At 36.1% G+C, this 12,958-nt stretch overlaps 1 protein-coding gene across 3 annotated transcripts in view; it reads left to right on the plus strand.

Moving 5' to 3' along the window:
• The first annotated feature begins 3,265 nt into the window (after window positions 1-3,265).
• Window positions 3,266-12,958, plus strand: part of LOC104612653 (uncharacterized) — a 62,182-nt gene continuing 52,489 nt past the window's right edge. For 2 of the 3 annotated variants that reach the window (XM_010280170.3, XM_088893496.1), the window contains exons 1-3: window positions 3,266-3,532; window positions 5,025-5,148; window positions 5,450-5,521. In XM_010280170.3, the coding sequence (XP_010278472.1) occupies window positions 3,449-3,532; window positions 5,025-5,148; window positions 5,450-5,521 (280 nt within the window). In that variant the 5' untranslated portion in view covers window positions 3,266-3,448. The remainder of the gene's footprint in view (window positions 3,533-5,024; window positions 5,149-5,449; window positions 5,522-12,958) is intronic. The other variant, XM_088893497.1, reaches the window with a different exon arrangement.

Here is a 12,958-nt window from a genome sequence, read left to right on the forward strand (position 1 = left end):
CTTCCAGTTGATTAAATCTGATATTCATTTACGGTATTGTTCTACAGAGAACTATTATAGATACCTAACTGAACTCTTTACAATATATAAATCTATTTGGCCTGAAATTTCTAACGAATTTACTCCCTACTTCTATTTCTCAATCCAAAAACTGATATATTTGGTAACATAACGTGATAACAATTAGAATGACTCATATCTGTGGATGATGCTAAATGCAATGTTCAAAATAAGCCTTATGAGGTTCTAATTTGAGGCTCCTCAAACCTATAATAGTGATATTGGAAGCTACCGAATGTTCATTATTTGGTGAATTTATATAACTTGGTTTGAAATTTGCATTTATGGAAACTCATCCTTGGCGAGCAAGAGAGAATGGGAAAAGGAGTGTTTTGTGGGTAACTAAAAAATAGGGATTTATTTTATTGGAGGTTAAGGTTTGGTGAGTTGTTGGAAGGCTAAATCTCTTGCAACATGGGTATGGACAGCTGGTGTATTTCAATTGTGTTAGTAGAGAGGAAAGCAGATTAAAGTAAGTAGGAAATCCGAATTTAGTTCTAACACACTAAGTAGTAGACTGTAGCATATTTTGAAAAGAGAATGATTTTGTGTGTTGTATGTACAAAATAATTTTAAATATGTCAAATTTCTTAAAGTATTCCCATGGTTTAGGAAATTAACTAACTCTACTCTTAATGTTTACATATTGTCTTAAACTACTCCCAAGTTTTCTAACAATTGACATCGTCATTAAGCACTAACAGTAAAACAAAATATTAAATTTATCCTCCATTATTCCTTAAAATTTCAAAATAAAACCCAAATAATAAAAGTTTTTAAAAACTGTAAAATAGTTGGGACCATTGGAATGATGAAAAAGGAATGAGGTTATTCTTGTTTTTATAAATTCCATTTTTTTGCAAATTTGTAAATTCTGTAATGGGTTTTATTCAAATATGTAATTTTCCCGAATTCATGCTCGTACTACTCACCAATAATGGGTTTTGATGGCATGTGCTGCTACCATTGTGAACCCTCCATCGAGTTTTAATTCAAACCCTAGTGGCAATGGCGGAGACTTGAATTATAGTTCTGCCCCACCAGGGAGAAAGATAACAAATGAGGTAGAATTTATTAATTATTGGAAGGCTCTCATAATGCAATTTGGGACCAAATGAAAGGAAACTCTTACGAATCTGAACTAAATATCATTTTTTCCACTATTTTTGAAGGTATAGGATAATATAACCAAATGCTAGAGCAAAAGTTGGCTGAGATTCACATTGGAAATTGCAGGTCTCCTTAAAGCAATAAAGAAGCTGCAAGAAAAAAAAAGGGTTTATCTTTTCAGTAGAAAAAAATAAAAGCTTTAAGACCACATATGGAAATTCAATGTGCATAAACTCCACCATTTGGAAAAGAAAAGACTAAAGAAAGGCAAATCCGCTACTACCCACTACTTGTTCCCACATCTTGACTCATAGGAAATAACATTTGCACATTGGAATGTCTCTCTTTTCATTTATAGGGAGATGTTCCCAATACATGGCGGCGGTGTTCGGTAGGGGTGGCAACGAACAGAGCTTTTCACGAGCTGTTCGAGCTTGGTTCGGCTTGGTTTCAGTCGAGCTCGAGTCCAATTCAGTGGCTCGATTATTAAACGAGCCAAGCTCGAGCCTACTAGAACTCGACTCATGAGGCTCGTGAGCTCGAGCTCAAGGTTCTGACTCGAACCGAGGTCGAGCTCAAGCTCGAGCCTGGTACTATTCAGCTCGGCTCGGCTTAGCTCGAATCCAACCCTAGTGTTTGGTGGGTATAGATGTGGGAACAAATAATGGGTAATACAGAGTGGTGTTAGGAATGAAATGATTTGCACCCAAGAAAAATAAACCAAAGATTGAAAGAAATATACAATTTGAAAAATAAAATCCAACCATGAAGAATCACAAAATAGAGGAGAAAGCTATAAAGAAATTATAGTTATTCCACATGAAGCGTCTCCAAAAGAAGGGGGGAAAATCAAAAGAATCTCAAAGCCCTATAAGCGCAAAGATAGATAAGCCATGGAGGCCACTCTCAAATCCCCTCTTTCATACAGAGACAACTTAGGTAAAGAGGAGAGAAAAAATGGAGAGATAAGATAAATGGCTTGGAATGCTTAGATGTCATTTGGATTTGGATGTCCACCAACCAATTTTCTCCCATTGAGATTGTAGAGACCTGATGTTCTTATGTTATACCCATAAAAAGGACATTTTTAGGAATTTAAAAGAAATATATCATTCACTTAATCTCATATATGAACAACGTGTCACAAAAGTTAATGACAAGGGAGGTTTTAAATAATTGTCATAAAACTTAAGGGTACTTTAAGACAATATATAAATAGTAAGGGTAGAGTTAGTCAATTTCTTAAACCATAGGGGTACTTTAAGAAATTTGCCCTTAATTATTAATAAACAAAAAATGAAATAAAATCGAATATATTAATAAAATTAATAATTAATAAAAAAATTATCAAAAATAAAATATACATAAATTCCATTTAGAATGCTATAACTTAATGATAAGCTAATTTAACAATAACTAAATCAATAATGGTAAAATTTAGAAATAAATATTAATGGAAATTCCATTTGAAATTAATATAAATTAGTGATAAGTTCATAAAATTAGTAAATTTTATTATTTTTGATGTTTTTATTAATTTAAATTCCATTAAAAATAATAAAAAACTTATAGAATATAATAAGAAGCTAATAATCATTAAAAAATAATAATTAGTGAAAATTAAAATCCATATAAATTGAATATAAAATTTATATAAATTAATATAATGAAATTAAATATGACTAAATATTAATTTTAAAACTAATTTTTATTAACACAAAATCCATTTAAATTAAATTTAAAATCAATTAAAGTTAATAAAATTTAATATATCAAGCTATAACTAATAAAAACTAATACAAGTTTATCTAACAATGTTAGCAATTAATAAGAAGTTAATAGTTTTAAAATTAATTTATATTCTATTTTGTAACAAAAATGAATACAATCTATTAATTTTAAAATTATTTGTTGATTAATTAAAATGATTTAAAAATAATAAATGTTAATAAAAATTAATACAAAGGTGTCTAACAATAACTAATAAAAATAAGAAGAATTAACAAAAATTATTTATTAATTTAAAATGTTTTTAAATAGAATTTAAAAACAACAAAAATTAATACAGATTTAATACGGACCGGTTCAGGGCAGTTGGGCATGACAAAACCTATAATTTTGCCGAGGAAGTGAGAAAGAGAAACCCCGAAGTCCTTTTTCTGTCAGACACCCACTGAATGCCGAACCTCTGCGAGGTTTGAGTTTGACTCCGGAGCTTGAAATTTCCGCCATTGAAGTAGTGCCAGTCTCCTCTAGTCGTTTCCTGTTCTCGATAGAGATGCATCGCAGATCCAAGTCTCCCTATTTGAGGTTATTCTGTCGAAGGATCTTCTCCTTTCAGCTAATCGTAATACTTTTGTTGGTAAGATACTCGTCAATATCTTTTCTAGTCGATGACTTATTAGTTTCAATTATTCTGTAATTGATAGTTTGCGAACTGTATATCATCTTTGATGGGGAAAAAGATCTGAAAAAACGACTGAACATTATATGCCTGAAACTTTTGGAATCTGAAGCTTTAGCCTCTGCAACGTATTATTTATTTATTTGTTTGTTTTCTCCACCTACTATATTAACCTGGATGCCCTTACACAATTCAAGACTTCATCTAAGCATTTCTCTTCTTCTCCTTTTCTTTTACGTTCTCTTTAACATTTGGCCATAGGTTTGAATTTCCCTACATGCTGGTTGATTCAGAGCCTTTGATACCCTTAAAGAGATTGTAGAGACGATAGAAGATTGCGGTCAGAGCGTTGAATAATCGATACTGACTGTTCCACCAGCGTCCCGAAACCATAGGAACCTTGAAAATGCGACATGGAGTGGTTAGGAAGAGCTTCTTTAAGCTCACAATTCTTCTCTGATCTGAATTACCTACCCTGTGGAGTGTACAAGAGAAGTTATATCTCTAGAATGGACACTATGACGCACATCCCCATAAAGAAGTCGCGTCACAACCTTCCCCTCGGCAATTACAAATCTCTCCATCTTCCAATTTTCCAGCACAAGCATGGCCTAACTTTTTGTCTAACATTGGATTCCACATGATTAAGAATGACGAGCAGAAATGATAGATGGAGAAAATATTAATGATTCTCGGCTTGAGTCTTGGCACCTCAAATTTGATGGTACTATTAATCCAAACCTTCTTTATTTGAGAGCCTTGGAGGAACAATCTTACTACAACGTTTCTTATATTGAATGTGTTTGTGCTCTTATAAGCTAACACCTAACAATGAGTATATTTGAGATGAGGATGCTGAAATGGACTTAATGACAAGACAGAATGAAAAATGAGTGAATTGGAGAAGAGGTAGGAGTAGTTCCAATTAGTGACAGGATGACTGAGATGACATGGTCATATACATAGATGACCAAAACTGGCACCATGAGGATTTAATTGGTCCAAAGAGCAAGGGGAAGACCAAAGAAAACGTGGCCTGAAGTGATAGAAAGTGAATCGAGGACTCAATAAAAATGTTTATACTGTCACTTTATGTTTTTTGCTCTTTCAATTTCACTTCATACAATCATCTTATATGATTAAAAGCAACACATCTACTTATAAAAAAAAAGCAACACATCTAAACCAGATGCTTTGTTTTTTTTCCCAAATGTTGGACAATGCCATCACTGTCATTTGGCCAACAGGTCATCTTTGTGAATACTTAATGAGGAAGTCCTGGATAAATGCTAAGTGTTTTCTTTGTAAATATGCTGTTATAAAAATCGTTCCTTATGAAATTTCTGTTTTCTATTGCCAATTGAAAACTGGTGGTTTAGAGATTAGAATGCTATATAAATATGTTGTATATAGGTCAGTAAAGTGCTTTTTTGTCTTTTTTCCCCTACAGTTCCTATCTGCCAGGTTAGATGGTGCTCCATTTGGGGGTCGCAAAGGTGGGAAATCATCTGTATTTTCTTTATTTAATCTTAAAGAGAAAAGTAGGTTCTGGAGTGAGGCCGTGATACGTGGGGGTAAGTCTTGCCTTTTGTGATATTATGAATGGCTACTATTTCATATGCGATTTCTAACTTTAGGATGCCAAATTAGAGAGTTTTTTTTTTTAATGAAACTATTTTAGTTTGTTGAGCTTTTTCTATGCAACACCAACATATATTATCAGTGCTTGCATGATCTTTATTTTGTTGGTTTTAATTTTTGACATAGTTGTTTTCATTACTCTTTTAGCTTTTCTGAGAGGGGTTTTTATCGACATAGGGGATTTACCCTCTATTCTAATCCACATTCTTTGTCTTACTGTTTGCAAATTTTCAGATTTTGATGACTTGGAAACTTCAGTATCTTCCAGCCCTGGCAAAGTGGGTGTTTCCAATTACACCAAGGCAGGTAGTTACATGTAATGGAATTATGTAAAAGTGTTTGTCTATCTACCTATCTATTTATACACGTTTGTGTGTGTGTGCAGTGTGTAAGAGAGAGAGAGCACTGATAACTTATCACTGGAGCCTATAGTTCTCTCATCCTAAATTGCATTAACCCTAAATATCGGTAACCTACCACTGGAGCCTATTAGCTCACCCATCCTGAATTACATCAGCCCTCAAATTTCCTTGCCATGGTAGGTTCTTGATACATATCTACCTGGTCAACCCCCTTCCCTTGCAAGAAGTTATTGACAGAAGTTTCCCTTGCCTCTTAAGCCTTAAGGAATATGCATTGTTGTTTGAACTTATAACAAATTTTATGCACTGTCCTCCTAACTCACATAAAGCTTATTTTTAATATTTTCAAAATTTCTGTGGATTTATTTTATGTTTCCAATTTAGAAGATTATTTTTTCTGCTTTATTTATTTCAACTTTTAGGTAGAAGGAAACTTCTTTCTGGAATCTCTTTGGTATAATTATTTCAGATGGGCTTCTAGGATTATATTTGAAAATATAGAAGATTTGCAAAGATAAGAATGGTCCTATTTGAAGGAGAAATGTTATCAAGGGAGGATGAAATTGTGAGAGATTTTGTGAATCACTTCAAAGACATTTATGGAAGAAATCAAGAAGAAAGAGATCCTTGCTTGAGCTGGATTGGGACAGATTGCCTATCCCAAAAGGAAGCACTGGAAGATAGGTTCACATTGGAGGAGATAAAAGAAGCAGTTTTTTTTTTTTTTGGATGAAATCTCTTAACCTCCCCAAGTGAAAAAATTACAACACAGCCCAGAATAAGCTATTCCTTCCCACCCCTTATAGCAAGGAGCCGACTTATTACAACCTTCAAATCACCTTCAATTAACAATTCCCTAATTTCCATCTCCTTAGCCTTTCGAACCCCTTCCATAACCACCATAATTTCAGCCCTTACCCGAGAAGAATGCAATGGCAATTCCCTCCTCATTCCTGAACACTTCTCTAATGCCAGATGGGTCTGTGTTGCCTTCACTACTGCCATCAAAATTGAGCTTAACAACACCTCTAGGGGTGGGGACCACATAGGTTTAACGACCACCCTAAAGGGGGAAGAACTACCTCTCTCCAATTTCTCAATACCTCACCCCCAGAAACATCCTTGAAGAGCTCCAGTGACTTCACTTAATGGATCACCTTGATGTTAGCTTTAGTAATAGCTTCTCTGCTTCGTTCTTTACCAAGAATTATTCGCTAGTTCCTCTCTCCCCAAATTGTCCAACACACCGCTTCCCTTGTGCACATTCCTAGCAAAAGGCCTGAATTTTTGGGGGTACAGGGCTACCCCACACCTCCTTTGAAGGAAAGTTCCCTACAAGATTAGAGGTTTGAAGCAAAATGTTATAGAAAGAAGAGCAATTGAAAAAACCAGAAGGGGAAGGTTTCCAAATTCTGCTATCTCCACAAGATTGATCAAGAAAGACTTCCCCTAACTGAGTGATCAAATCATCAACCATCCCCATTTCAGAATCCCTTAGACCTCTTCTCAAGCCCAAATCCTAGGAGTTATGAACAAACACTAAAGAGATCACTTTTCTTTTGTTTTCAGACAAGGAGTAAACAGAAGGAAATCTATCTCTAAGGGAGTTTTTACCAACCCAAACATCTTTCCAAAACAAGACTGTGTTTCCAGCGCAGACATCATGTTTGAAATAAGGAAGCATAAGAGGCAAAATACCTTGAATAGCTTTCCAAGGAGAACACTGAGAAGCCCTAGGGTCGAATCCTGCATCCCAACCATTATCTGCCAATCCATGAATACTAACAATCACTCTAGACCAAAGTCTGTCCTGTTCCATCGGTAGTCTCTAGGGCTGTTCACGGGTCGGGTTGGGTCAGTTTACTGGCGTTTTTCCAACCGACCCGATTTGGTCGGTTTACCTAGAAATGAAACCGAAATCGACCCAGTACTAAGTAAAACTGACCTGGTCGGTTTTAATCGGTTTTGTGAATGGTTCTCTCGATGTGAACGGTAAAGGATTCAAGTCTAAGAAAGCAAAGGCTGGATGCCTGGAAATTAAAAAAGATTTGATGGATTAAAACTGATATTTTATATATCAGAAATTTTATATATAATATGTATATTTTCTGAAATAAAGCTGAAATATATATATATATATATATTCCACAAATATATATTAAAACTGAAATATATCATATATATATATAAGTCAGTTCGGTTTATGTTTTTGTGTAACCCGAAACCGACCGATGATGAAGAAAAACCGACCAACTCGGGTTGGACCGGACTGGGTTGGTCGGTTTGGGTCTTGTTATGAACAGCCTTAGTAGTCTCCAAATTCATTTCCCCAGCAAAGTTGTGTTTCTTAATCTTATATTTCCTAACCCAAGACCTCCATCATCCCTACTCCTAGAAACCACTTCCCACTTCACTAAGTGGTCCTTCTTAGTATCCCCTGGTTCCCACAAGAAGTCCCTCATTATCTTCTCTAATTGGTTAGCTACTTTCATTGGTACTCTAAAGGTAGACAAGAAATAAACTAGTAGGTTGGCCAAGGTTGACTTGATTAAGGTTATCCTACCCCCTAAGAGATGTAATTCCTCTTCCGATTTGCTAACCTCTTGGAGAATCTTTCCATTTGCCTTCGAGAACAATAGGGAGATCAAGGTTAGGGAAGGTATCATATAGAAGAGGGTTGACGTTGACTTGTTACCTTAGTATTGATGGGAGGTGCAAGAGGTTCATCTAAAGGTGTGGAGACAACTTGCACATCTCTGAGTCTTTGACTCTAGAACCACCTTTGGATAATAGGATGGAAAGAAAATGTGGGAGGATGAGTAGGAGGAGGAAGGGGAGTAGGAACATGAGAAGAACACCCATTAAAAGACTCGATGAGAGGAGACTCAATAGAAGACTTAATAGGGACTGGAAGAGGGACATCGCAAACAACTTCTCTGAATGCTACCCCTCAGGAGAAGTACCAAAGAAAGGAACAAACTCAGCAAATGTGACATCTATGGAAACAAAGTGAGTGCCACGAACCGGATCAAAACAACAATACCCCTTTTGTGTGGAGGCATATCCCAAGAAGACACTTGTGTGCTTCAGGATCAAACTTATGTCTTTGATGATTGTGAACATGGACATAAGAAGTGCACCCAAACACTCGGAGGAAGAGAGAAGAGATCCTCCTTTGGAAACAAGAGGCTAAGGGGGGTTTTAAAACCCAGAACTCGGGAAGGCATTTAGTTCATCAAATATGTAGCTGTAAGGACAACATCCCCCCAAAACTTAACAGGAACATGAGAAGCAAAAAGGAGGCTCCTCACAACCTTAACCACATGTCGGTTCTTCCTTTCCACCACTCCGTTTTGTTGTAGAGTGTAGGAACAAGAACTTTGATGAATAACTCCAAAGGTATCAAAGTAGTAGGAAATACTCTTCTCAAAATATTCCTTTGCATTATCAGATTGGAATATTTTGATTCGAGTATTAAACTAGGTAAAAATAAGTTCATGATTTTTTTGTACAATATTGGGCACATCGTCTTGGGATCTCATAAGGTAAATCTAGGTGTAACGAGAGAAACCATTAATGAAAAGGAGGAAATACTTGTAACCCCCCTCCCCCCCATAGCAAATAAATGATATGGCCTCCAAGCATCAGAGTACACAATATGGAAAGGAGAAACTGATCTTTTATTACTTATTGAAGAAGATTGTTTACAATGTTTTGCAAATTCACATGACTCACAATGAAGAATTGATAGGGATATTCCCTTAAACATTTCTGGAAACAAAATACAAGGAATACTTCTTGCAAAAGAAGTGGGCGTGGAGCAGCTTCTGATTGAAGGAGACTCTAAGACAGTGGTGGACTGGTTAAATAATCCGGAGGATGTCACTTGGGGCTACAAAAATGAGTTAAAGAAATTCAAATGGTTAACAAGAAATATGTCTATAACAGTACAATGGGTTGGGAGATCAGCTAATGCTTTTGCTGATGTCTTGGCAAAACAAGGGATAAATAGGGAACCATTGTTCTGGGCACAATTGTAACTATTGTTTTAATTTCAAGATTCATGTTTTCTCTGTTGTAGTTTGTGTATTTGCTGTTTGGAGAGGCTGCTCCTCGCGCCTCTAAGTGGATCTTCTTGTATCTATTCATTATTTTAATAGAATTGATGTTATTTATCAAAAAAAAAAAAAACAAATGACTCAAAGCTGAAAAAGACAAATGGCCAAATCTCAAATGACATAACATGACTCTATCAACTGACTCTGATGAGATAGACTCCAAAGCTAGCTACTCCACTAGGTGGTCCAATACTTCGATAAGAGATATCCAACAAATATATTCCATTCGCCTCATGGCCACCCCCAATCGTCTTCTGAGTTTTTAGGTCCTGAAAAACACAATGAATATGAAAGAAGGTTATGCTACAATTCATTGATTTTGTTAAGGCTGCGTTTGGAAACGATGCAAATAAGTGTGAATGCAAATATGTAGAGTGTAAAACGGTTCATATAAATTGAAAAATTGGGTTAGTTTTGCACTGACAAATTTGCCTTCTTACCAAATAGACTTTTGGCTGTAATGGATGCAGACATGAATTCCAATAAGGCATATGCTTTTTTTTTTATCAAAAGCCCACTTGAATGCAAATTTACTTCTTTTTTATTGATGTACTTTTACTTCTTATTATCAATGTAAATATGCATTGATCTGTCATTTGTTAATGCATAAATGTAATATTGCCAAACACAGGCAAAAGTGAACCCGAGTGCAAATTTACCTTGAACCAGGATTTACATTTGCATCATTTCCAAACGCAGCCTAAGCTACTAACAGATAAAAGGTTAGTGCTAAGTTTGGGAGCATGAAGGATAGAGGACAAAACAAGGGAGTCAGAGGCTCTAATATTCCCTTTGCTAGAGATGGGAGCAAGAGACTCATTGGCAAGGGAAATCTTCTCTCTACCAGAGCGGAGCTGGTATGGACAGAAAATGTTAGATATGTTGGTCATATGGTCTGATGCACCAAAATCTATAATCCAAGGAATTCTATGATTACTTAAGGCTGTAGCATGATTTGCAGAAGCACGAATACCTGAATGGGCAAATGTGGATGAAGAGGTGTTGCTTGAGGAGGAAGTTGCAACAATAGTTTCCAAGTGATTTAATTAACCTCCCATATCTCTCAAATTATGCCTTCACTGTTGTTGCTTCACTTGGGCTTTCCAGACTGACCACCTTTTTAAAGTTGTTGTTGTTGTTCCGAAACCTATCTTGAAGATGATCTGGATGAAGTTTCCAACAAGTATCCTTAGTATGTTTCGGTTTCTTGCAGTATTCACATATCACCTCTTTCTTCTCTATGATCCCTTTGGTTTTATTTCAGCATTTGCAAAATTTTCTGAAGGTGGTGGACCCTATAACTGTACCCTGTCGCCTGTTTTCTTTACTGCTCACCATAGAATATGCCTGAGCAAGTGTTACTTCATCCTTGGCCATAATATTCTGTCTTGTAATATCAAATTCAGGGTTAAGTAAGTCCCGTAAGAAACTCAAACGTTCTATTTCTTTCCACAAATTTCTTGAACGTCTTTGCATCCTCGGTGCTTTCCCATACAACTACTTCCCTAACATCAATTTGTTGCCATAGTGACTTCAACATTGAGTAGCAAATAGCTACACTCCTCTCCCCTTGTTTCAGAGTTTTCACATCATTCTTTAGTTTATAAGCCCTTACAACACTCACTTGCTGAGAATATGTTTCTGTAACACTATCCCAAATCTCCTTGGCTGAAATTATCGAAAGATAATGTTGACTTATGTGGGGCTGCATAGAATTTACCAACCATCCAATAATTGTGTAGTTATCTTGCATCCATTTCTCATATGTAGGATCATCCTTTTCCAGTTTCTCCTTACTGCTTGTGAGAAACCCTAGTTTTCCTCTACTATAGACATGAATCTTTATAGATTGTGCCCAAGCTAAATAATTTGTTCCATCAAATTTGATTGTAATCACTCTTGTCAAAATGGAATCTAGGGGACCAACCCTGACACCGGGATCTGCTTCATCTCACTTTCAGATTGCTCCATTGATCAAATGAAAATCAAAAAACAAGGTTTTCAAGCTTTATAGACCTAATTGAGGTCAGTCCAACACTTAAAATCCCAAAACTAGGGTTTCAGTGTAAATGGTCTCCGGGGAGAAAGAGAGAAGAAGTAGCTCCTCCAACCAGAGCTTCCCAAACCAGTTCCAACTGCAACCACCCACTTTTGGAGATCAAAAGGATCCCGCCAAGCCTTGAACACCACACCCAAACAACCTCTTTAACTTGTATCTGGAAACTCTCTAGTCGGCTAAGGTTTTGGGCAAAAAATCAGAAACCCCACTTTCTTGGCAATCTACAGTCAGATTCTGACTCTCCAAACCCTCTACCAACTAGGCATACAAGTTCTCTGAATAATCAACAACTTATCTCTCCATACACCTTTCGATTAGAAGAGTGTATGGGAAAAGAAAAGAAAGATAAAAGAGAAGGAAGATTTGCTCTGATACCAAGATGTGATTCAGACCAATAAAAAATAGTAAAAATATTTCAAATTATAGCAGAAGAGAGAGAAGAAGGAAGAATGGAGAAGAAGGGAGAAAAAAGGAGTTCGATAATCTCTTCTTTCTCCACTCTAATCTTTTATTTATCTTACTAAGATTACATAAGTTATAAGTCTACCCTTAAGTAGGCACCTACCTCATTAGCATACTTAGAAAACATAAAAAGAATTAAAAGCCCATAAAGAACAAATAGCAAGAAAGAACTAATCAATAAGATAGTAATGGGCTAGGCCCCATTCGGCCCTGTCTCTCTACAGGATGGTTTAAGCAAAACAGGACAGGTTCTTAGATCCATAGATATGTGATAAGGAAAGCAAACAAGATCTGTCAACAGCATGGCTATTGTGTTGGCAAAACCAGGTGTGAATAGACGTGGAAGGAGACTTCAAGCTGGTAATGGTATTGCTGCAAACAAGAAGCTTGGGAACTTGGCGCCTCAGACAGCCTATAAGAGATTATGTGTTTAGCAAAGTAGTTTGGGGGTACACTTTAAATGGACTAGAAGATTAGGAAATGGAATTGCTGACACCTTAGCAAAGCAAGGAGTCAATATGGAGGTCTTGTTTGTAAAACTGTCTTATTGTTTAAGGGTTCATCATCCTTTATTTGGGTGGTGACAGTTGTACTCCTTGAGTCTTATTTAATTAATGAAAGTTACCATTTTCCTATAAAAGTAAGGTGTAAACAGAAACCAACTTGTATTGGGGGTAACTTCCCATGGTGAAAGTCGTAACTAGAAAATCATAATGTAAGGGGGAGCCAGCTGATGGTAGTC

The sequence above is a fragment of the Nelumbo nucifera genome, chromosome 8, assembly GCF_055504915.1.
Source record: "Nelumbo nucifera cultivar China Antique chromosome 8, China Antique-T2T, whole genome shotgun sequence".
Taxonomy (NCBI): domain Eukaryota; kingdom Viridiplantae; phylum Streptophyta; class Magnoliopsida; order Proteales; family Nelumbonaceae; genus Nelumbo; species Nelumbo nucifera.